Source organism: Corella eumyota, chromosome 4 (genome assembly GCF_963082875.1).
Source record: "Corella eumyota chromosome 4, kaCorEumy4.1, whole genome shotgun sequence".
NCBI classification, from domain to species: domain Eukaryota; kingdom Metazoa; phylum Chordata; class Ascidiacea; order Phlebobranchia; family Corellidae; genus Corella; species Corella eumyota.
The window spans coordinates 16,205,548-16,230,688 of NC_137493.1; the positions used below are offsets into that span (position 1 = coordinate 16,205,548).

At 29.2% G+C, this 25,141-nt stretch overlaps 3 protein-coding genes across 5 annotated transcripts; 1 reads left to right on the forward strand and 2 right to left on the reverse strand.

Moving 5' to 3' along the window:
* Window positions 1-413: 413 nt before the first annotated feature.
* Window positions 414-21,437, reverse strand: LOC145750582 (liprin-alpha-1-like). 3 transcript variants are annotated; one of them, XR_014283684.1, is made up of 33 exons: window positions 21,257-21,437; window positions 20,780-20,865; window positions 20,260-20,325; window positions 19,826-19,924; window positions 18,641-18,742; window positions 18,158-18,322; window positions 17,945-18,019; window positions 17,717-17,827; window positions 17,115-17,239; window positions 16,769-16,862; window positions 16,522-16,668; window positions 16,041-16,133; window positions 15,780-15,905; window positions 15,445-15,576; window positions 15,224-15,286; window positions 15,059-15,121; window positions 14,556-14,773; window positions 14,156-14,216; window positions 13,518-13,653; window positions 13,215-13,332; window positions 12,825-12,972; window positions 6,247-6,320; window positions 5,905-6,046; window positions 5,356-5,534; window positions 5,052-5,133; window positions 4,635-4,835; window positions 3,480-3,655; window positions 3,073-3,170; window positions 2,836-3,011; window positions 2,663-2,737; window positions 2,235-2,475; window positions 1,750-1,894; window positions 414-1,428 (listed from the first exon to the last, which is right to left on the reverse strand). XR_014283684.1 is itself a non-coding variant. In XM_082566653.1 (33 exons), exons 2-32 carry the CDS (start codon window positions 20,861-20,863, stop codon window positions 1,869-1,871), a joined length of 3,696 nt encoding a protein of 1,231 aa, XP_082422779.1. In that variant the 5' UTR covers window positions 20,864-20,865; window positions 21,257-21,437; the 3' UTR covers window positions 414-1,428; window positions 1,841-1,868. The 3 variants fall into 3 exon arrangements, 2 of the variants coding, with proteins under 2 accessions (XP_082422779.1, XP_082422778.1); XM_082566653.1 differs by having other exon boundaries at window positions 1,841-1,894; XM_082566652.1 differs by lacking the exon at window positions 1,750-1,894.
* Window positions 7,013-12,512, forward strand: LOC145749548 (uncharacterized). The gene is made up of 11 exons (XM_082565342.1): window positions 7,013-7,494; window positions 7,904-8,116; window positions 8,480-8,623; window positions 8,793-9,004; window positions 9,210-9,443; window positions 9,604-9,925; window positions 10,099-10,512; window positions 10,698-10,870; window positions 11,074-11,233; window positions 11,359-11,474; window positions 11,637-12,512. Exons 1-11 carry the CDS (start codon window positions 7,013-7,015, stop codon window positions 12,392-12,394), a joined length of 3,228 nt encoding a protein of 1,075 aa, XP_082421468.1. The 3' UTR covers window positions 12,395-12,512.
* Window positions 21,438-22,087: 650 nt separating the features above from the next.
* Window positions 22,088-25,046, reverse strand: LOC145750610 (gamma-butyrobetaine dioxygenase-like). Its single transcript, XM_082566680.1, has 10 exons — window positions 24,953-25,046; window positions 24,729-24,865; window positions 24,300-24,504; window positions 24,118-24,193; window positions 24,005-24,049; window positions 23,754-23,878; window positions 23,242-23,443; window positions 22,661-22,783; window positions 22,347-22,451; window positions 22,088-22,257 (listed from the first exon to the last, which is right to left on the reverse strand). Exons 1-10 carry the CDS (start codon window positions 25,030-25,032, stop codon window positions 22,150-22,152), a joined length of 1,206 nt encoding a protein of 401 aa, XP_082422806.1. The 5' UTR covers window positions 25,033-25,046; the 3' UTR covers window positions 22,088-22,149.
* Between the last annotated feature and the right edge of the window lie 95 nt (window positions 25,047-25,141).

A 25,141-nucleotide genomic window follows, 5' to 3' on the forward strand; every position in this document is an offset into this window, starting at 1 on the left:
TTAAGTTAAATTAAAAACGGCAATTTTTATACTAAAGTTTAATATTGGTTTTGATAAAACAGACTACTACATACTGTATTTATGCAAAGATTAGGTACTAATTCAAAGAGTCCCATTTTAATACATTCATAAAGTCACAATTTTTCAAAAAACTTTCTGGTAGGCTACTAACTTTAACTAAATACTAATCAGCAGATTAAAAAACTGGCAATACAGTAGTCCAGAATACCAAAAAATGACAACAAGTAACCCTAGACGAAGAAGGATACAAAAATTACCTTATTTTCACTTTCAAAGCGTAACAAATCACCTGACATTTCAACAAAGAAAAGTATCTTAACTTATCTTCTAACATTTTTGTATTATTTTCAACTTAGACTTATATGAAGAACATTTATTTTACTTAAGGGTACTGCAGAATGATCAAATTGAAAAGCATAAAAAAGTACAACGAATAACGCACCATATAACGAACAAACACATAAAAGTTGTATACAAATAAATAAATTCACAATATAAAGAACAACTAACATGCTAACAAAATACATCATAGATATATCCATGATGTTACAATATTAAATAACTTCAACTGCACAGTATAGAGTAAGTTTTAAGCAGGAAGAAATTGACCAAAATTGTTCTTTACAAAAATTGTGCAATTTAACTTGAAAATCCTTAAAAATAAACTTATGTAAGAAAATTATTGCCTAAAACAGTAACAATTTGAACGTCGTAGTTAAAAATAGCACAGATTTTAAACAACAAACCACCTTTACAGAATTTAATTTTATATGAAATAGAAATACTACAATAAGTACCGCAAATAAAAAACACTGTATTATTTATTTGATATGAGAATGTAGAAAATAATTTTAGTATTTTGAAGACGATACAAACCTCTTTTAAGAAAATAAATTTAAAATAAAGAATAACAAAAAATGGCAAGTTTTTTGCAACCTGGTTACAGATCGAGGTTTTTTTGGTCCTTAATATTTTTAATTAGAAATCTCATTGCTCTAGGTTTTTTAACTAGAACATTTTTATAAGTTAAGTAGCCTGCATATTTTGTATATGGCAGTATTTCTTTGCAAAGCTTGTTCAATTTTAAAGTGTGTGCAACTAATATGAAACATGCCTTCTACATTTTACACTAAAAGCCAGCTAAGCATAATTTAAATGTAAACAATATAAAAATGTACTAACTAGCCCTTTGTAAGTATTGGTAACTTTAAATGATTAAGCACCAAATGCTTCAAATTAAAAGAAATATAAAAAAACAAATTCAACACTGTTGGCATTAGATTTCTTTTTTGAGATATTATAACATCACCATGCGAAAGTTTGTATTCTCAATTTGGTTCTAGTTGTATGAACCCAGGTTTAGGTGCAGTCTACCTTCTGGCATTAGTTCAATAGGATTGGATAACCCTATAAGAAAATTAGCACTTAAATTAAATAACTAATAAAGATATTTCAATTAACACTAGTTAATAGCCTGCCTTACAGACAGGATTTTAATTGTTGTAATATGGTCACAACTCTTAACTAATATTCGCCAACAATAGTTTAACAGCGCACCACAAACGGCATTTTTTTTATTTGTAGCCCCTTAAATTGGACACACATATACATATCATCCACTAAGCTTTATTATATACAGATAATTATCTGTGAATTTAAAATTATAAAAAAAATTGATTCGACCTTGATAAATTTTTAACATTAACTTTACATAAATTGTTTTCTTACACTATTGAAACATTTAAACTTGAAGTAATAACTGCAATGAAATAATCAGCCTTTCAAAATCATGCAAACCAAAAATAAAAAACGAAAATACCATGATTGTCATGAATTTCTTGTTAATGTTATCTTCCCTTTTTCTTTTTTCCACCTGATGATATTTAATGGAAAATTTGTAAAGCATAATGAAAAAACATGCAATAAAATACAGTGTGATGGCAACAAAAAAAGCATTTGTATAATCAGAAATTGATTGCAAGTGGCTACATTAATTTGCCTTGCAATAAAAGTATAGAGCTAGTATGGATATTTATGTATTCTTGTTTTAAAAATGGGAATTATTAAAAAAAATCATTATGGAAGAGTTTTTAGATACATTTTTCACTGCATCTAATTATTTTTTGCCTAAAAGAAAAGTGGCAATTATGACTTTTATTTTTTTATTTTATTTTGTTTTTATCCTAACATTTAAATTACAAAACCAGTATTACCTTCATTTCTTTTAGTAGGAGTGATCCTTTCTTCAACAAGATGATGCGGGGGCCTAAACGGACTAGCGGGTCTTAACACAGCCCCACCGAACCCTGTTGAGCTATGGTTTTCAAGTCTCTGACCCACTAATATTGGGTCGGAGTTTACCCCGGCGATCGTGGAGGGAGAAGTGGTGACCACTGACCCACGACCTCTCTTCTTCTTCCAAGATGAAGTTCGACGAAAACTTTTGCTCTCCGACTAAATTTAAAAAAAATTAGTTGTTGGAAAAGATTGACAAAGTTTTATTAATATCATTGTAAATGGGCCAAATAAATTATACTTAACCTATAATAATAAGGCTGGCAAAAAAATAATATCTTTTAAAATTAAACAAATAATAAAAAACACATGTAAAAAAAGAAGTTTTAAAGATAAATTTATTTACCTCTTCTATTTCCAATGATCTATCACTTCCAATCGCAATTAAATTACTAAATTCACGCTCTAGAATTTGACGAGCCTAAAAAAAAATTACATGCAATTATTTTTAGTTTTCCAACCCAGTCTTAAATTAAATGTAAGTCCATTTATGTTTACATAAATTTTCATATGCATTACCTGTGTATTTTGTGTTTGTATTTGTAAAGCTAATGCTAGAGTATCAGTGTCAAAAGAACTGTCCAGTTCAATCACAGCTCCATGTATTCCACTATCTGTTAACCTACTTGCATACTCTCTTAACCCTATCCCTTGTAGCCATCTAATTACTCTCTGATTGCTCCAAACTAGGACATCTAAAAAATAAAAGAAGTTTAAAAATTGGTTAAGTTGATTTGAAAATATAAAATGTTTTACCTTTAAGTTCATCAGATGAAGCATCCCTTCTCATTTCCAAATCTTTTTTGTTGTAATTTAATCTTTTTAAACATAAGATTCCATACTGTAGACTTGACCTGGATTAAAAACATTTAAAAAATCCCTTTTATAGTTTAATGCCATGACAAGATTTTTAAGCAAATGTAAATTAAAATTTTAGCTTCACTATACAAAAAGTTATCGATTATATTAAAAACACTAACCATCAACTAAAAAAAACACAGCTAAAAAACAACTTTCAGTTGTGGCGCATGGGTAAATTATCAAGGGCATATATAAGTTGCCATTGTTAGTATATTACAATAACTAAAATGCAGCCCATGTGGTAGGCTATTGACCAGTTAAGTCCAATTCCAACAAATCTTATAAGAAATGTTAAATTTTACCTATGAAACCCATCCACCATTTTTAAATGTTGTCTTAAATCTTTTTTAGTAAGATGATCCAACATTCTGGCATCTACTAAACATTCCATAAAGTGAGATCTGTATTGAGCTAACCCAAGACTTGGTAGCCATTCATTTCCTATCCATTCGTGGTTCATATCTCCATAAGCTAAAGTCTGTAAATAATAGATTGAGAATATTTGATGAAAAGAATTTAATTTGTTGATGTAGAATGCTAATGTCTGTGAAGTATATTAAACAATATTTAATGTAAAGAGTTTTTTTTTGTTAATGTAGTATGATAGTGTCTGTAATATATTTAGAGGTATATTATTAGGTAAGTTATTTGGTTCTGCTAATAAATGATGTTAATGTCTTTAAAAAAAATAAATTTAAATAATTTTTTATATCAAATTTTTTTTTAAATCTGCTTTCATTAGAACCTAAAGAAATAAAAGTTAAATAAAAGCATTAAGAAAATGCTTTCAATAAAGGTAAAAAAATGTTCCCAAAACCTTTTAACTTACCTCAGCCCACCCCCCATCATCATCCTTAAGCATGAAATTAAATTAAATAAGCATGAGTTAATAAGCATGAGTAAATGCTTAAAAAGTTAAGTACAACATTAATTATTTTTCCTTTAACACATGACACTCTACACCATTATATCAAGCCTACCAACAAAAATATTAAATCATATGTACTTATCATTAAACACAACCACTTTAAGACACTATAGTACCAACAAGTACAACAAGAAATATACCATTGTAGAAACTTGGCTGGCCAAGTTATCAACTTCCTCGTGCGTCATCCAAACATTCCCTGTGGTCTGTGTGTTCCAGCATGAGTAGGAGGGGGGTAATTAGGTTAATTTTAAATCAATATTCATTAATTGAAGTGAATGTACTTTGTCCAATTTCAACAACCATTTAATAAATAACTGTCTTAACATAATGTGACATGAAAACCAAAAAAGACTATTTGTAAAATGATAAAATCCGGCCTAAGTCTTACACAGAACGATTACAGCCTAAAACTAGTCCAAAAAACATATATAATGGAGCTAAGTGGACAAAATTGTATTATAAAACCTAAAACCCAAGTTGTATGGCATACATTTAACTAATATTCCTAAAATTTTAATTTTTTTACCGTTTTAGAGGTTGGGGGTGCGGATGGACTCGTCAAACTGATCATCTCATGAATAGCAAGCCTTAACTTAAGTCTATGAAGTGGATTACTAATTCCTATCTCTCTTTGTATCTCGGTGTCAGACAAAGCTGACATGATGGCACCTGATTTGACATTTGCTTGACATGCTGCCACATACCAAGTTGGCATACCAACCCACAACTAAAACAAAACAAAATAATGATTTTTTTAGAAAAAAAAAACGTTTAAAGATATGTGTAAATATAAACAGAATCGAAATCTAATAGACTGGCAATATATTACAATAAAGTTTAAGGTAAGCAATATTAAACTTTAGATAAAACTTAACTTGCATAACATGAAATATTAAAAGCTATATAAGCAATCCATTAAAAACAGTTAAATGAGTTTAAATACCTCAAGCCACGCCACTACAGTTGGTCCACTCCACGAAGCAAACGGAGTTCCAGCTCTTCTGACTTCTTCCAACATTTCATGCCTATACAACAACAATAAATAATATTATCTGACTGCAGTTTTCAGATGACCTTTTTAGGAAAATAGCTGCTTGAAAAGAGTATAAAGTGTCCCAGTGGGTCCATTGATTTAGGTTATATTTAAATACTTTTTTAGGAGGTATTTTTTATTAATATAGCTACAGAAAAGATAATTATATAGCTTATATATTTAAAAATAATAATAAGACCAATAATTTATTTACTTTTTCTTGATTCGTTTCTCAAGGTCACGCTGATGACCTCCTCCTACATCCAAAGAGTCGGAGGACATTGATCGATCATCCGTGACTGAAATTGTTGAACCAGAACCAGACATGTGATCAGGAATGTTACCAAATTGAGCAGATGCAGAAGCTAATTGATGATGTCTCGACATTCGAATCTAAGAACAAAAATTTAAAACTTTAGTTTTAATTTCAGATTTTTTTGTGTTTTCCCAATGTTTTAATAACTTTATGAGATAACTTTAAAAAATACCATTCACAATTAAAAAAGACCAACTTACACTTAACGAAAAAGACCAATTTAAAATAAAAAAAAGACCAAATCACAATTAAAAAAAGACCAAATCACAATTAAAAAAAGACCATTTCACAATTAACCAAAGGACCAATTTATAATTAAAGAAAAGACCAATTAGCAATTTAAAAAAAACACCAATTAACCAGTGTAACTTGGTAAACCATCCACTAAAATATAAAAAATGAAAAGTTTTTAAATATACCAGAAAAATATTTAAGTATTTGTTCTACCTTGTCTTTTTTGCCGAACAATCGACCAATAGATGACTTGATGACACTTTTCTTCTTTCCTCCAACTTGAGGTTGACTTCCTCTCCGAACTGAATCCTGGCTCCCGTAACTACTGTTTGGTGTACCACTGCCATCGTGTGGTCTAAATATATAGGAGCAAAAAAGTTTAACAACACAAAATAAAATACGTTATTGAACTACGTTTCAATTTAAATCTAAAAACATTTAAAATTTGTAATCTAATACAAAAAAATGCAAAAAAAAAATATTTTAAATATTGTGTGTAAAAATGCCTCTTTTAATTTTTATTTTAAACACTGGAGTAAATCAGTTGTTATTTACATTTTTAATTCGTCCTGTTCTTGAGTTAAAGATGAGTTAGATTGTTGGTATCTCAAATTGGATGAAGGTGAGTTCTAAACAAATGTAAAAATAATGTTATTGAAATATTAATGCCATTTATAAACTTTTAAAACTAAATTTAAACCAAGTTAAGGCAAAAATATACAAAATACCCGAAATTTTAGGTCTAAAAACTAGATAGTATATCCCTTCACAAAATTTTTTAAATGTGTTTTTACAACAATTGACAATCATAAATCTAGCAAAAACAAGATATATAAGCTACAAGAATGCTTTATTGTTTAATTGAGAATTGATACAGTGAACAAAATATACAATGTAGGGAGGTACAAAGAGTTGACCTATTTGACACATACTAGATTCAGTTACAAATTTCTTTTAGACACTTTTGTAAAACAATCGCCCGAAAAACTGTGAAACAAATTAAAGAGAAATGTAAACAGAGAATGTAACCCAACACCGGACAATATAAGAACCTCCCAATTTGGAATTATACCATCTGTAGGCTCAATACAAACACATATATTTACAACCTTTATAGAAAAACAATGCCATAATTTTGAAGCATTCTATGACCTAGTTGAAAATATGTCTAAGAAGTTATGTCTACTATAAAAAAAGTGGTCTATAAAAGCTATGAAAGTTATATTTTTCGTGCTTTCAAGTTGTTCAAAATATATAGTATCAGATTAAAAAACAACAACAACATTTAATACTACGCTGTCAACAAGTAATATTAAATATAATGGAGGGTAAAGAAGTATCAAATATAACATCAACATCTCAAATTGAATTGAAATTGCCCAAGCTAAAAAGCGTGGTCACAGCAACAAAACCGATTACAAAGCACCAACCGGTACCCAAAACAAATCAAACAATGGTTCCCAACTCGAAACGAGCAAGAAGATCGGGTGCAGTAAGCAGAGCAGGATATCATCGCTTTCCACAAGCAACTATTGTGATTGAAGGCGGGGAGGACAGAAGGGTTTTAAACACTGAGATGTTGACGGTCACAACAAAAAACAATGATGAAAATATGGAAGCGAAGAATAAAAAACAAGAAAATGTGACCTATGTTGTTCCTGAGCAGGAAAAGAATTTACTTCCAGCGATACATAGTAGATATGAAAGCAAGGAAAGCGAGTTGCCGTTTAAGAGAATATTTGATTCAAGATTAGCCACAAGATCGCCAACAAAAGTTGCAACTTTACCAAAAGTACAAAAAGAGTAAGTGCTTGAATGCATTTCTAGTTATACTAAATATATTTATTAAAATAACTAACGTTTAAAGAGTTTCATGGTTACTAGGTCATTATTAATGTATTTATGTTTTGAAATACTTTATTGTGAAAATATGTAATAACTATAAACTTTAAAGTAAGGTTATGATAAGTTTGTTAATGTTAAAAAACTTGTGAGGCTAAATCAATAAAATAAACACACCTAGTTGTTTCCATAAAGTAATTTAAAAATAATGTCAATTATAATTAAACATAGCATTACCACGCCTTCTTAATGATTTAAACACCAAACAAAAATCTCAAGTCCAAAGTGAAAAGTAAATAGAGTACTTGAAATAATAATACTTAATCTAACCAAGCAACAACATTTAATGGGACCACACTGTAAATTTTAGATTGCCTGATTCACCATTAGGAAAACCGGAACAAACTGAGTTAGAAACAAAAAACAAAGTTGTTCGAAATATTAAGTTCTGGAGAGGCACAACTCCTGTTACAAGACAACAAGATTTTGAAACAATCGTCAAAACTTTCAAGAACAGACAAAGTTTGGATAAATCTGTTGTTGAAACATTTAAAAGTCAAGACAAGGATATAAATAAGGAAAGGTAAGTTATGATCCAATTATAAATTTAACAATGTTGTTTCTTCCAATATATTTCATGAAATACATAAAAAAATATAAAATCCTAGATACTAAGATTTATTTAAAGGAACAGGTCACTAGTTAAGTGCCTGAATTTTTACATACTTTGCCAGTAACTGTACCGCTTGCCATAATATGGTTTAACAAAAATTTGCCCACTGTGACAATGCAATTTTTATAATGGCCATAAGTTATAAAATATCCATTTAATATAGTTTTGTTGATATTTTTTAAGGCTAATTTTAAAATTAAAATACACTGAACTCTCATCACATACGTTATACAAAACTATAATTAATTAAAAAGATTTATAATAATTTTTTAGCAACAACTGGAGCGACCAAGTGACAAGTTTTGAAACAAGTGAAAAACATCGATTTATGACCTGGCACATGGCTCTTAGGGACAGATTACTAAAGCATGAAACCATGCATTATAACGAAGCTATCACAAGGATCAATAAATATAGGTAAAACTTAAATTATGACACTATTTCATTTTATTAAAATGCATCAAATTAATTAAAAATAACTTTAAATGTGTTCCTTATTACATAAGAACTTTTGTTAATAACGCACTAGAGCAAAAATTAATAAACTTTAATTACTTTAAATCAATATCATTTTATTTATTTGAAGGCAAAGGTTAAGACAAAGGCCAGCCTTACCAAGTACTGCTTCAAAAGAAGTAAGGTTAAACAAAGATGTCGAAGAATGGAAACATATTTTACAAGGAAACAACAAGAAAGTGCAAGAAAAGACTTCAACAAATGGCAACAAAGCACAGAATAGTGTTAGAATGTCACCATCCAAAGAGTGGAAACCATATATTATAACTGAGTTTGATAATGGTGAGTATTTAACCTTTGTAAAGGTGTATATATATCATAACTACATAGAAGCATTGTAAATAAAAAATGTGCAAAACTTTGCACTAAAAAACAGTTTGGTGACATTTAAAATGTACCCCTACTAGCTGTTATGGATTGGCCAACTAAACAACAATTTTATTACATAGGATATAATGGTAACCACAAATTTTTGTTAAAACCACAGATAATGGGCAACGCAAGCCTCCATTTTTTGGCAAACCTGCTGCCCTTGCAAACGAAGCAGCAAAGAAGCAAGTTAAACAAAGAAACACCACTACATTCCCTTCAACAAGAAGATCAAACCAACCACAAAGTTCAGAGAGGCAGAGTGCTAACTACCCTGTGCATGGGGAGGGGTTGTTAAAAGAGTTTGAGACAGAAGAGAAAAAACATTCGTCCAGAAAACAAAGTCAAGAAGGTAGTATACTAATCAAGTTGATTTTAAATAATAAAACACAAATTTTCTACTCACAAGAGCCATTCATTATTAGTTTAAGTATTAAATGGCCAAAATAAGTATTTTACAATGTCTTTAGAATTAATGTAGACTTTAAACAATTAAAGTTTTTTCCTTTTAGATAAATCAGACTCAGATAGCATGGATGAAAACAAACAAGAAACGCGAGCTTTACTTATCGACCTAAAGAAACAACTTAAAGCACCACATACTAGTAGTGAACTAAAACGGGACAAAACAGAAGTCCTGAACGAAAGAGTAACAACTGCCCCCAATTTTAATGCAAAAACTGGCTTGGGGGCAAAGTTAAAGTTACTATTGCAAAACACAGCACAGCCGATGACTTTTAATATAGATAATGATGACAAAAAACATGAAACAAATAGTAGAAGACAGCCTACAAGGTCAAGAATAAATAGTCAGCATGGTGGTTACAGGCCAACGTAAGAATTGTTTTTAAAATTAAATCTATATATATAATGAAGCTTAAACATTATACAATTTATAGGCTTACGAAATTAAAAAAAATGCCATTTGTGGTACATGAGTAAATTATCAAGGGCCCAACTGTAAGTGTGCTAAAACTTTGTTAAGATTGTAATTTTTAATCTTGCAGAACAAGACCACATACATTTGGTGACGGGTCCTTACCTAAAATCAACAACATCACCCCAACATCTTTATGGAAACACACAGATAACAATAATATAGGCAAAAATAAAGTAAAACATAGGCTTACACTAAATGGGGTCGCGAATCGTGAATCTTTTATATCAAGTGTGATTGGAATTGCCAAGAAACATAGCCACAGAAGTAATCAGAAGAATGTTAATGGAAAAGAGAATGAGAAATCGGTTGATGATAAGAAATTAGAACCCTTGCCAGTTACTGAGATTAGACCGATGACAATTCAAAGCACAAACCAAGTTGATTTGGCTGTGGATAGAAATAAGAAGAGTAGAAGTTTGGCACATAGACTGTTTACCCCTGCTACTGCAAGTATTCAAGAAAATGTAAAAACCGCAACAAGGTAATAATTAAAATTTTTTTTTTTTTACCTTAAGTACTCAAAAACTTGAGTTAAATTAATATGGAGTCAGATTTTTGTCATAATTAATATGAACATTTAAAAACATATTTTAATGCCAAAATGATTTTTTTTAAATTGCCAATATTTTTCTATGATTAAGTATTTATTATTTGTTTTGTATTCAGTGCTTCCTTAACTAAATCACTTCACAAACATTACATCGATAACCCTCAACATTCAAGTTTAAAGTTGACAACAAGTTTATCTGCAAATCAACAAAAACAACAACCACTAACAACTAGCAAAGAACACCGACCGATTCTAACATCAACTGCTATAAGGGGCAAAAAACAATCAAGTAAAGAATTAAAGGAATTTCAAATAATGTTTACTACCTAACAAATATCTGTAACAAGCATCCATATGAAACACCTTTTAAAAATTGCCATTTAAAATAGGCTCTTAATTCATTTTAATTTTTCTAACTGCACCAGTACAAAAAGTGCATAACTTGTATATTGTAAATTATATTGCTTTTCTAAAACCATTCCTTTTTTATAGCTGGCAAACATAAGGTTTTAAGGATAGCAGTTGTAGAACCCCCATTAACTGCATCAGAAAGATTTAAGAGGCAACAACAAATAGAAAGAAGTAACAAGAGATTGACATTTAACCCAACCCATGCAGCAGTTTCTAATTTCACTGCGGCAATCTTAAACAGGTCAACAAAAAAAATTTAAAATTTAAAAGCCATTTAAAATATTAATTCTGTATAAAAAGTAATAGCTATTCCTATGATTTACACCTTAAATAGCTCTTAAAATGAGTTTAATTTATTTATTTTAGTGAACTATCTTTAAGAGCGCCATCTAGCAGTCCTGTGGACATGTTTTTCAGACAATATATTCCACAAATACCAACAGATATAAACACTTCTGACTTATGGAACTTACAAAAACTAGGTAAATAAAATAACATCAGAACTTAGCAGCAAAACTTTTATCCATTGAACTAACCTAACAAAACCCAACTTATAAATTAAACTGATAAGACAACTAAAACTTAGAAGTTAAAAAAAACTTATATCTAATGATAAAACCTAAAATAACTATTATTAATGGTAGGAGCCGCTCAACAAATTAACCAAGAACACATAAAAAGAAATCGACTTAATGACAATTTATCAGTGCCAGTTAACCAAGTTGATGGACTTAACTTTCCTGAAACACAACTAGAGATCAACCTCCAGCAACAACAAGAGTTATACAAACATGCCAACACTAAGCCTCCATCTACACCTAAAGTTAAGGACTTGGTCGATCTACAACGCCTATATCATGTTATGAAGAAGCACGGAGAGGCTTACACTAATAATGGGACTGCATATTTCTATAGTTCATCCCCTGTTACTAAGATGTTTCAAGCAACTGAGGCAAGTTTAAAACCACAAGTTTATAAACAACATATGAACCAGAAAAACCTGCATAAGAAACCATATTATTATTACCCATACTTAGAAGGTAATGAGGACAGTAGGAATCAGCAAATGTTACAAGACGAAAATGGGTCACCTCTATATATTGTCACAGGAGCTCACTCAAAAAACCCAAACAGACAATTAAAACATAAAATTGTACGAAGACAACAAGATACAACCCAAATGAAACCATTTCGGCACACTCTCAACCTGCCCAAACAAAACAACTACCAAGAGTGGAAGAATCTCTCGGCCAATCAAAACCAACAAAATGAAGGCTTTATGAAATTACCCAAACATGAACTGACAATTGTAATGCCTAAAACACCAGGAATGGGGGTCCAACAACCGATGCCGATTAACATGCCACATTTAGAACAAATTCAAGAACATGCAATGCATTAAATGACAAGTTTATATATCCCAACTTTATAGATTTACATGAATAGTAATTTTGTTTTTTCACACAAATAATTTAGTTATTTAAACCTTTTTTTACAATTTAAACTGCCAACAAATGTGATTTCTATCTGCCAAACCTTTAAAGGGTTTGTTAACTTTGTATAGTTTAACTTGACCATTCTTATCAACAACCAAAAAAACAAAATAAACTCAACAAACGTTTAAACAAATTAGGTGATAAAATTAAAATAAGGAAAATCAATCAGTCAAGTAAACAGAAAAAAAATACTTGTACTACAAGTAAGTTATATACAGTACACTTTCCATTTCTACAAAATTTATAATTTACACTGCGGAACTCACAAAAAAACAAAGAAGCCCTTGAATGTAATACACTGTGTACTTACATCTACAAATTTTAACAAGAACTCACCCGATGACCTCCGTTTCCTCCAGGATATGCCACGGCTCCTCCATCAAGCTGGAAGACCGTTCTTCTTTGTTGCTCTCCTCCTGTTGTCACTCGGTGCTCGATCTCCTCTGCTCTTCGTTCAGTGGACATCTTTTCTTCTTGCAAGATGCTGCAGGAAAAGAACATTTTTTTACTTCTCTTCACCATTTTTTACACTGGTCAATAGCCCATCGAACAGAACTTTAATTGTCGCAATATAGTCACAACTTTCAACTAACATTCTTATGCAATAAGTTACCCGAGCACCACAAATGGCAGTTGTATTTATTTTAAAGGCCTTTAAATTGGACATACATACATATATTATCCACTAAGATCCATTATATATAGATTTTTAGTATAAATGTTTACCTTATTTCCTGGTTGATTGCATCAAGTTGATCTTGTAGCATGTAGGCGAGTGATTGTGCGTCAGTTTGGCCACCAGGTGACAGCAGATCCACTGCCGAGAACACAGTATCTTCCATTTCTAAGAAAAAAATTATATTTTAATTACTGTAAATAAAAAAAGATTTTTTTTCTTCTGTAGCATATAGAACAACTTATCATAAAATTAGGTTTAAAATAGTTTAACAAAATTATTAATTTAAATATAAGAAACAAAAAAATACCCAGATATTTATAAACAAACAGTTTAATAAGTAGTTGTTTAACCTGATGATGGCTGCTGTGTATTGCTCATGCTTGGTTTTAATGACATTGTGCTTGTTGTATCAAATGCTTGTTGAACTTTGGACAATATTGAAGCCTGTTGTGCTCTCTCCCATTCCTGCTCATTTAAAGTGTGTTCCTATGTTTAAATTGATTTGTTTACTAATTTGCTACAGTACACATATGATTTGGCAGTACAATATTAGTAATATAACAGTCATTATAATGTTTATTCAATGTCATGATTCACTCATTTTATTTTAACATTTTAAACAGTATATGGCCATATAATTTTTTTTTGTATATATCTTTATCCTCGATGTGGGAAAGTCGAATGCGCGACTTAAACATAGAGTAACATCAGTTATTCCGACCCGGTCTCGAGTTGCCTGTGGCAGTTTGGGATATTATAGATTATAATTGCCCGATAATTATGCTGCTGATTAAGTGCTGGCTCAGCAAGAGTTCATACCGTTTATAGCGCATTACTCAGGGGCGCTAGAGCATGAGATCTGTGGGGATTGAACCCACAACCTCATGTGTGGTGTAGCAAGTGTTCTCACCACTACACCACGGTGCCGGTAAATTGTAGCCAATAGTATTACTACACTTGATATTTGTTGTAAAATTTGTATAAATACCTTTTCTGTTTCATTTCTTATAGTTTCAAATCGTGCTTTGGTTCTCAAGTAATCATTTGGTCTAAAGATAAACAAAATTAACTAAATTGTGTAGTTTAAATTAGCAACAACTTCACATTTTCACAACTACCAGCACCAAAAACTTTCAATAGAATGAACTACTTAAGATTATTGATATAAACACCACCAAATTGGTAAATATTTTTATGATAATCAGCCTATAGCTTTTACAATCAACAAATCAACTCTTGCCTAGGGAATTGATTCATTGATAAATAATTCACATAAACTGGACAGAAATGAGAACATATGTACACTTAATAGCAGTGCACTGCTACAACTACAAAAACTTATAAATATTTTGTTAAGGTAAGTTGTATAGTTGTTATAATAAACTAACCTATAAGTTGCATAATGTGGAATGTTATTCGGTTCGTCTCCAATATACAAATCAGTTGAAATCATTGGAACTGCAGAGGAGGAAGTAGGGAACATTCGACGATGTTGAGTAAGATCTGGAGTGCTTCCTGCAACATGTTGGGTCCGAGGGACCCGGGGAGTTGTGAAGGGTGAATGGGGTAACATGGAGTTAGTGCTTGAGCGGTCAAGTGATGAAACCTTAGAGTGTTGAAAGAAATTGTATTTTAATTTTAATTAAAGAAATATAAGTTAAGTAAGTGTAAGTAAAATGGGTTTAAAAAATTATTTTGCTTTTTATTGATACTAGTTAAACGACCGCCCAAAGTCGTAACTTACAACTAATATTTGCCCACAATGGTTAACCCGCAACATAAACCGCAGTTTTATTTATTTTGTAGGCTATAAATTAGGTATTTATATAGGCATCAATTTATTTAATATGCTAGAGATTATATTTTAAAAAAGACATTTAGAAAAAATTACCTTTGAAGATTTATAAAGGTGCATTTCAGTTTCTAATTTCTGAGAATTTCTTTCTAATCTTTCCTGATAAAAAAAAACAATTTTTGAACACATATTACAAAAACTAAATATTAAAAATTTTATCTCAATTTCACGAAAGGTAAAATAATTTTAATATCAACTTACTTTTTCTATTTGCATTTCTTCCATTGAACTTTTCATTTTATCGAGTTCTCCATTTAAAGTGTTCTGTAAAAAAATAAAATTTGAAATAAATAAAATAAAAAAATTTTGAATAAATTTTTAAAAAAATATTCATTTTAATCAAATATTATAAAATGATACTTAACATATATAAAAATTCAATAAAAAAACACCATTTTTTAACAAAATTAGGTGTATTTTACCTTTTCTTCTAAAGCAGCCATTCTTTCTTTAAGATGGAGTTGTAATCTTTCATTTGATTCAGCAAGTAAGCGATCAACAGTTTTCGATAATCGTTGGTTATGTTCTTCATTCATTTTCTCACGTTGTCTTGCCTTTTATTAAAAATACAAATAAGTTGTTAAAATTCCAGAACAAATATCAGCCTTATTACAAATTTAAACCCAATAAAATGATTGGTAAATTTATATCGCCCTTAACAAAAATCAACTTTTATATTAGTATTGGAAATATACAAATAGTTTGATTTCGACAATTTATAATAGAAGTTCTTAAATTTAAAATAACTCTGTCATACCCTTGTTATTTCTTGTGTTTTTTCATCTAATTGAGATTCGAGTGCTTTTAATCGTTCCTCCACATTTCCATGTCTTTCTTCTGCCTTTGTCAGGGCTGCCACTCTAGCCGCTAATTCAGCTTCAACCTAAGATTACAAAAAATAGTAAGTTAAGAATAATGTTATGTCTACGTAGCAATATCTAATACTTTAGACAAAGAGTTATATGTATGTTGACTATAACTATATAAAAGATCCAGACTTAAAACAATTTAATTTTACTTCAGGCAGGGCTTCAGCTCTTCTTAGTGATTGTTGAAGTTTTAAATCAGCAGAATTTATTCTTTCTTGTAACATCTCGTTTCTGTCAGCAATCTAAAAATCATTTAACCAAACTATTATTTAACAAAATACAATTTACAAAACATACAAATACTTCTATAACAATATACAAGTTAAAGTGTTCCTATAATAAACAGATGTAACTAGAGCACTTATCATAACATTTTTTTTTTTTTTTTTTTGCTTAAAAAAATTTATTTTGCTTAAAAAAATTTAATAAAATTCCATTTCAAATGAATTAACCACAATATCATCTAACATTGCATGTATATAAATACCAATACTATAAATATAAATACCAATAGTTAAAGCTACTGCTATTGTAAGTAAGCATATGTTACAAAAGACCATTAAATTCCATACCAAGTATTCATATATATTTCTTTTTTTTTAAATAAATTTAGATTAAATCTTAACCTACATGTCTAAATTTTTCTTCTCTGTTAACCAGTTCTGCTTCCAATCTGTCATTCAACTCATGTACAGAAGCTGCTTCACGCTGAGCATTCAAATATCGTCGTTCCAATGTTGCAACTCTTTCTTCAGTTTCATGTCGAATTTTATTTGCCTAGAATTGATTTATTTAATTTAAAACAAATCATTTTTGATTGGAGTATAATTATGACAAATTAAAGTAGTTGCTAAAGATTATGTTTTATGAAACTTACATCTTTGCTTTCTTTTTGCGTCCGATTATTCACATCTTCAGATTTAATTAAATCTTTTCTAGCAGTGTCCAAATTTTCTTCTAATTCAGATATTCTGTAAAACAACACAGCACATATTCAGTAAAAATTAGCACGTAGTATTAAATATATATATGTATAACAAAATTACAAAAAACTACTTTTAAATTGCCCTTATTTTTATATAATATAAATTTCACTAGTTAATATGCTTCTGTGGTAAATAAACTAAAGTATTAGAAGTTGAAAACATAAACAACACAGATTTAAAACATCAAACCTAAATAAAAATAAAAATATCCCCGTATTTTATAGTACTTTAGATTACCTGTTCAACATAGTGTTCACTCTTTTTCTCATGTGGTTAAGTTCAACGGATTGTTTGTCATTCGTTTCTTGTAGAAGAACAATTCGGTTTGCTTCTTCTTCAACCTCATTATTCCCATTTAATACCTGAGTAACAGATTAAAATTTTTTAAAAGTTTTACCTTAACTTTTAAAATGAATGGTATCTTACTGTAGTTATCTTCATTTAATACTATAATTATATTTTTAAAATTTATTTATCCTTGATGTGTAAAGGTTAACTTCACGACATAACATAAAGTAACATCCATTACCCTAACCCAGTCTTGAGTTGACTTTGGTAGTTTGGATATCATAGATTATAATTGCCCAGTAATTAATCTGATTATTAAGAATTGGTTTAGCAGGAGTTCATACCGTTTATAGCTTCTTACTTAAGGGTGCTACAGTATGAGAGCAGTGGGGATCAAACCCAAGACCTCATGTAGTAAAGTCAAGTGTTCTGACAACTACACCACAGTGCCGGTTATAAAAATAATAAAATTAATTAAAGTTTTTATAAATGATCTGTAATAGGAAAAGATATAGACTACATGAGATTAAATGTAATTGAAGTTAGCTTACCGGTTCGTGTTTATGATTCTTATTTTTATCATCAACATTTAAGTTCTTGTCATCAGAGTTGACATGATTTTGTAGTTTCAATTGATTGAACTGTTCACGTAAAACTTTATTCTAAAAAAAAAAAAAAAAAAATTGAAAGATTAAAATACAACTTCAAGTTAGATCATAAATCAAGAAAATCGGGAAATTTTCTTAAATCAAGAAAATTAGGAAGAGTTCTTCACTCACCTCTCTGTTTGAGGCTTCTAAAAGTTCTTCCAAATGCATTTCTCTTTCAAGAGCATTTTTGAGTTTTTCCCGAACCTAAAACAATTTGTAAAAAAAAAATTAAAAACAGAATAAAAAAAAAATAAAAATAGTTAAGGTTCTAAAAAATAACTGAAACATAATGCACAAAAATTTCCATAAAATAATCAACAATAAAATTATGATTATACTCACTTTTTCATCTAATGCTTTATGATGCTCAAACAAGGATTTTAAAGCTTTTAAGACCTCGACTTCACTTGAAACTCCAGCATTTTGTTGTTGTTGACGCTTCACAACCGTCATTCTTAAAGATCTTTCATGCCTAGCTACCAGAGTTTCCAGGTGCTCAAGAAGAAGCTAAACAAGAAAAATATAAGTTACATGAAATAATGATAAGTCATAAACCTTTTGACAGATTAGTATCAATGGTTAGGTAATAAAAGGCACTACTAAACATTTTAACTATAGTTTAAATGTAACTTAAGAAGCTAAACAATAAAAGAGAAAAAGCTATAAAATTATATCCATGTAAGGAAGGATAACAGATAAAAAAAAACATAGTTATTTTAGACTAAAATTCATTTAGCAGATCACTATCAATATGTTAGTAATAACAAGCAAGTATCAGCCTTGTAACTGTAGGTTGAAAATAAGTATTATTTATTAGAGACTTACTCTAGTGTTATTTCTTTCCGATTTCATGTCATTTATTTCCTCAGTATAATCCAATAATTTCTCCCGAGCATGATTTAGTTCTTTGGATAAACTTGCATAATCCTGTTGAATATAAATTTATATTTTCAACACAGCATAAAGAATGCGCGACTTAAACATAGAGTAACATCAGTTACTCCGAGTCTTGAGTTGCCTGTGTCAGTTTGGGATATTATAGATTATAATTGCCCGATAATTATTCTGCTGATTATGTGCTGACTCAGCAGGAGTTCATACCGTTTATAGCGCCTTACTCAAGGGCACTACAGCATGAGAGCAGTGGGGATTGAACCCACTACCTCATTTGTGGTCCAGCAAGTGTTCTTACCACTACACCACGCTGCCGGCAAGTTAATTTTACTTAAAAGTAAAATTTATTGAAAGTTAGAAAAGTCATTTAAATTACATTTGAGTTTTAAGAACAAACCAGCTCATAAGATTATTATATTACAAATTTATTAAATATGTTAAATTAAATGTCAAGTTCAAGATTAATAATTTTTAAAATGAATTTGCATCCAACTTGACCAATTTAATGTACCTACTCATGAAATATTAAACAACATTGCTTAACCAAAATTGTAACACATATAAAATGTGTTTTATATAACAAAAAGTAACATTTTTTATAATATTGTTAACAATCTTTTTAAATACAAATGTCAATTCCAAATTATAAAATAAGTATAGATTTTATTTCAATGACATTTTCAATTTTAGCAATATAAAAAATAAATGGTAATACTAGGCATAAATTAATCTTATTACAATTTTTAATCTTTTTTATGAAATATCAGCAATGTGGGCATACATTTTATATGATAATCAGTCTATTGCTTTTACAATCAACAAATCAACTCTTGCCTAGGGGAATTGATTCATTGATAAATAATACACATAAACTGGACAGTATTGAGAACATATGTACACTTAATAGCAGTGCACTGCTACAACTAAAGAACTTATAAATATTTAATAAGCTTGATGACCAATCTAAGTCTACTACAACAGACTAAATATGAGACTAACTAAGAGCCCAAAACACCAAATGTTTTACTAATATAGCAACAAAAATTAACATAACATTTCTATTTAATAATATCCATATTTTTTCTTGGGTGATATTTTATTTAAACTTTTACTTACTGCGGGCATTGAGTTGTTGAGCTGATTCATTAGAAAATCGCGTTCTTTTTCGATATCAGTCAGTTTTGCATTGCTGATAGACAAATTGTCTTTAACTTCCTAAAATCAATAGCGAAGAAACAACGCATTAGCAACAGAAAACTTAGCATAACAGTTTTCTCCCAATTTTTAATGCAAGTGTAAAAACAACGCACAGCGCTGATGAATTAATAATAATTTTCAGTTTCTAAGCGAATTTGGAATTGAAATGTGATTAACATACATTAAAGCAAAATAATGAAATTACAAAAAATTTGTGATAAATAAACAGTATATGACTGAATGATAAATTGTAAATTGTTTTATTTTAATTTCATTGCATAATTGTTTCCGTTATACCAAATTTGTTATATATATGTAAGCAAAATGATTTAATTATTTTACGATTTACTTACTTGTAAATTTTCAACTAATTTATCTCTTTCATCAAGTACAGTGACCATTAATTGCTCAAGATTGGCCTAATTTAAATAAAATTAATTAATGATCAAATTAAAATTAATAAATTAAGTTTTTTGGTAAAAAAAAGCATGACAGTAAACTATATATACAGATCAGAAAAAGATATTACTTGTGAATAAAAATGCAATTTATAAAAAGTTAGATAAAATACAGTTTATTAAAAAGCAACTTATAAACATTAAACCAGATAAATGATAGCAATAAAGGTGGCAGAGAGCTCTACTTAGTATGTATCTAAAATTTGAGTTTTTTTCCATAACATAATTATTAGGACATTTGTGCTTAAAGTGCTTATACCAGGTTAAAAGTTTTTTTTAAAAAATAATAATGTTGGCCACTTTCTTCAAACTTTTACAAAAAAAAACAATGAAAAGGGCCTACCAACATAATTTTGTTTAATAATTTAGCCCTAAAAAACAGACTCTAAAAAATACTTTCTAAAACAGTGCTTACCTTATCTTCTTCTTCTTCTGCCCCATCAGCCCCGATATTGCTGGTTCGATCCTCGCTGATGGTGGGCATTATATCGCACATCATTTCTGAATTAAAAAAATATTGTAATTTAAAACAGATTCGCATTATGCTGTTCACCATATGTATGGTTGTTTTAATAAATCTTTTTAAAAGTTTTTAGCCCAATGTAAGTAGATATTGCTTTATTCTATTTGAAATAGTTAGATAGCATCAATGGGAATCAAACTAAAAAACCTCAAGCCTTTCAAGAATAGTATTTTTTAAAAAGTCCTAATCTACAGAGCTATGTCATTAGTTTTAGGTAGTAACAAAAACTACTAATTTTAACTTTCCTTAAAAACCGTCTAACCATGCAAAGTTAAATGTTAAATTTTGTACTTCATTGTTAATTGTTATTAATATAAAGTTAAATCAGCTTATAATTTAATTAAACTTTAAGTATAAATTAATACTTACTTTAGTACTTTAATTTAATATCCACAAGCTTGATAAAATAATTTATTAATTCCCAAAATGGTAAATCCAACTGATATACAGTTACAACCTAACTGTTGTAACTTTAATAATTCATTTTTTCCAGTTTAAATTTAAAACCAAATCAAAAATTAACTTAATCCAAATGAATAATATTTGCCTGTTGTCTAAGAAAATAAACTTGATTATATGAACTATGTTTGTTATTACTTATTAGCAATACAAATCTACAAATATTATATTTCACATAAAATCCATCTATTGTTTGTATTATTTGTCTAGTTTTTTAGTGTAAATTCTTACAGAAATTATAGTAGTTCTTATTCTTTCAGACTTTATATCTGATAGTTAGATAGTTTACTTAAGTTGTTATTACGTTTGTTTTTACTATTAGCAGACTTATCATTCATCTGTTCATAAACATTTTTAAACAGTTTTAGTTATATTTTAATCTTATTTAAAACCTTTATCAACAGTTTAAGCAATTTAAATACCTTTCCTAACAATAAACTATTGTATAAACAAAGATACATTAGCGTTGGTCGCTCGCATAGACATTTTTCGAAGCCAACAAGAACAAAGCTTGTAGCTTTTTAAATCGAGGATAACAAATAATAAATGTTTTTAAATTAAAATCTAATATATTGTAATGTAAAAAAAACTTTAATAAAATATGTAAAGCATTTATATTTTATTGATATGTATAATATTACTTAAATACTATTTTTATTTAATCGTAACAGTACTATAAATAATTTGCAGAGGTATATTTTAAATTTGTTAAAAAAAAAAAACATATTTCTACAAAATTTCACCTAATTAATACAAATAAGTATAAACAAATAATAAAGTATTATAAAATTTAAGTAATGAAATTAAATTGAGCTTCTGTTTCCTATCTTAGGAGCAACAAAATCTTGTCCAAGCTTTCGTCCAAGAATGACATACTTGCTTCGTAGTTCCTCCACACTAATATAAACTCCCTAAATTTGATTTGCAAAGATTGTTACAAAATACAACTGTAGGAATTATTTAAAATTTAAATGTTTATTAATAAGAATGTAAGATTAACCTGCAAAATTCGTTGACCGCCGTTTAACTTAAAGTTGTCTCGAGAATGAAGCATCCTTCGGTTGTTGAAAAGCAAAATATCACCAAGTTTAAGGCGAAAATGAAACTTCAGAAAACAAATTTTTGAAATATTAAAAAACACTAGGTAAGTTAAAATAATGAACAACAAAAACATATAAGCAGATAGTATTAAGCTAAAACAGAACAGGAAGCAATACGTGAAAAAAACTGTCAATAAACAACTGCAATATTTATATACCAATAGAATAACATAAAATAGTTTTGAACCAATAAACAATAAACCGAATGTTTTACCAGTAACTCTTTTCTTTGTATTATCCGAACAAGTTTGTTGTAGGCTCTGTAGAAATCTTCAACGTCGCATTCATGTACCTGTAAAGTATCTTCAAGACCTGGGTTCCAGGTAACACCAACAATCTTTATAATAAGAAATCAAATGTTAATAATTTAACCGATAAAATTATACACAACACATAAGCTTTAAGTTTGACCAGGCTTAAAATACATTTACAACTAAGCTGTAGGCCAAGATGCTAAGGCTAAACGTATTCTTCTTGATGCGTAGCTTAGGCTAAGCTACGCAAAATTTTGGGTACCTTAGGTAAGTTTGTATTTTGTTTTTGTAAAATCAAGCGCTTCTAAAAAAACAATTTGAAACTTTAATTAAGCCTAGTTTAGAGATGTGTTTAAGTTAATAGTTAATATGCAATGTCCGAGGACGAGGTGATGGCTTGTAATACCTTTCTTTGGACATTGTTAAAATTAGTTAAAGACATAAAAAAGCAAATATTTATCAAGTTTTAAGACTGGACCAAAGTAGATAATAGTTTTAATATTGTTTTGTACAGAATTAAACTGAAGATGAATGACTTTACCTGATTATCATAATCAATTTCAATCAAAGTTCTGCGTACAGATAGATGAGCGGGATTTTTTCTGTTATAATCAATTGTTGAAAACACAACTGGAACCCGAGACAAAACTTCAAAATCTTTCGGTGATTCTTTTCTTAAAATCTCAGCAACGTTGAGCATATCTACAAGGTTCGAATAACCTCCTTCCACGCAATCATCAAATCTGTTTTTAATGTAACTTATTTTAAGTAATTGTAAATATAAATTCGGACAAATATTGTACCCTAAAATGAATTCTAAAAATTAAAAATGTATATAAGTTAAAGACAAATTCCACTTTTGAATAAGTTTTAAATAAGAAATATATAAATTAAAGTCCATGGTTACAAATAGAAATCACTTTTTAACAAGGCTTTGTATAGATTAACTTGTGTTTCTTAAAAAACACATATACGCCTTAATTTTTGTGTGCACCTATTGCTTTAATGTTTAATGTTATGCATACAGTATAATGTTTAATCTGTTTTTATTACTTAATAGCATGCAATAGTTGTCCTTGTGGTGCACATTCGTATTGGATTTGATCGGAATGAAGAGGTAATTCCACTGTTGTGTTTGATAGATTCTCCTTGCTTTCTTCGGCAAAAATATCATACACCTAAAACAAAAGTATTTTAATTTTCGTTCATATTATGCATGGTATTGTTGTTGGGGCCCTACTTATAAACTATGACTTGAAAACTTATTTGTACTTAAACTATATAGCCTATAAACTTGTACTAACCTTTCCGTATGTAGATTCCAGTATTGGAGAAAACAACTCACCCACCTAGATTATACATTTTATTAGTTCTTATATTCAAATTTAAAAAGGTAAACATGTTTAAATTTATATACCTTAACAACTCTATGGTGATCCAATGGCACAGATTTTATGACAATAAAACCAACATCAAGAAAGGTTTTTAAAAATCTTTAAAATAAATAATATTAAACAATATTATATGGTATCACAAGTAAATTCTAAAGCGACCTTAACACATGACTTAGTACAATAAATGTATTGAACTTGGATTTACTTGTATGTTCCTTCATCTGTTTCCAAGTCTTTGTATTCAAACGTTGGCGGTTTGTTAGTCGTTGGATCTAAATAACTCCTTTGTTTTTCAGTTAACATTACAGATATACACTGATCACAATAGCAAGCTTTTCTTAACCAATCAGCATCCTGAATGGTCACATGATCAGGGAAAATGTCTCCGTTTATCCAAAACAATATCTTCTCTGTAAGCAAAATATTATCTTGGTTATAAAAATAGAATAATATACAACTAGTGACCATGCTGTATTGTTTTGGTGACCATGTCATAATGTATTATCATGTCTTAAGGCTTGTCAATTAAAAAAAATTATTTTCTTTAATTTATGTTAAATTTAACAATTTATATTGAAATTTAATAGTTTTATGAATTGTGAAAGTTATAATGTTAATTGTTAAACAGACTAACTTCCATTATCTTGAATTTCAAATTTATCCAGCAACAACTCATCAGGAAACTGTGATCTGTCTATTTTGGCTTGGCCTACGACAGTTCTTTTGCATTTGGGACAGCAACAGTTAAACCTTAGCCAGCAAGAATGAAATCTATAACATCATTAAAGGTAAATAAATCGTACTTAAGAATTATGTAATAGCACAACTGATGTAAAAATAACTTCACGTTTAATTCACCTGCTGACATGTCCATCTTCCCAAAATATTTCAGCTAAATTTTGCCCAGCACTTAACCTAACATTTACTACTTTTGCCATAGCGTTAGTCGCTCGCATAGCCCTTTTTAAGCCAATAAGAACAAAGCTTGTAGCTTTTATGATCGAGGATTAATAATAAATAAATGTTTTTAAATTAGAAACTAATGTA

What these genes read in the sequence shown, in the direction of transcription:
- LOC145749548 (XM_082565342.1), top strand. Translation starts at nt 7,013, where the DNA reads ATGGAGGGTAAAGAAGTATCAAATATAACATCAACATCTCAAATTGAA. An exon ending in AAGGGGCAAAAAACAATCAA is followed by an intron (nt 10,871 to 11,073) that starts GTAAAGAATTAA and finishes CCTTTTTTATAG; the next exon opens with CTGGCAAACATAAGGTTTTA. An exon ending in ACTGCGGCAATCTTAAACAG is followed by an intron (nt 11,234 to 11,358) that starts GTCAACAAAAAA and finishes TATTTATTTTAG; the next exon opens with TGAACTATCTTTAAGAGCGC.
- LOC145750582 (XM_082566652.1), bottom strand. Translation starts at nt 20,863, where the DNA reads ATGATGTGCGATATAATGCCCACCATCAGCGAGGATCGAACCAGCAAT. An exon ending in AAACACAAGAAATAACAAGG is followed by an intron (nt 15,577 to 15,779) that starts GTATGACAGAGT and finishes TTTTAATAAAAG; the next exon opens with GCAAGACAACGTGAGAAAAT. An exon ending in CCACATTATGCAACTTATAG is followed by an intron (nt 14,217 to 14,555) that starts GTTAGTTTATTA and finishes GTTTATCTTTAG; the next exon opens with ACCAAATGATTACTTGAGAA.
- LOC145750610 (XM_082566680.1), bottom strand. Translation starts at nt 25,032, where the DNA reads ATGGCAAAAGTAGTAAATGTTAGGTTAAGTGCTGGGCAAAATTTAGCT. An exon ending in CAACTATTGCATGCTATTAA is followed by an intron (nt 23,444 to 23,753) that starts GTAATAAAAACA and finishes CATTAAAAACAG; the next exon opens with ATTTGATGATTGCGTGGAAG. An exon ending in TACAAAGAAAAGAGTTACTG is followed by an intron (nt 22,452 to 22,660) that starts GTAAAACATTCG and finishes TGTTTTCTGAAG; the next exon opens with TTTCATTTTCGCCTTAAACT.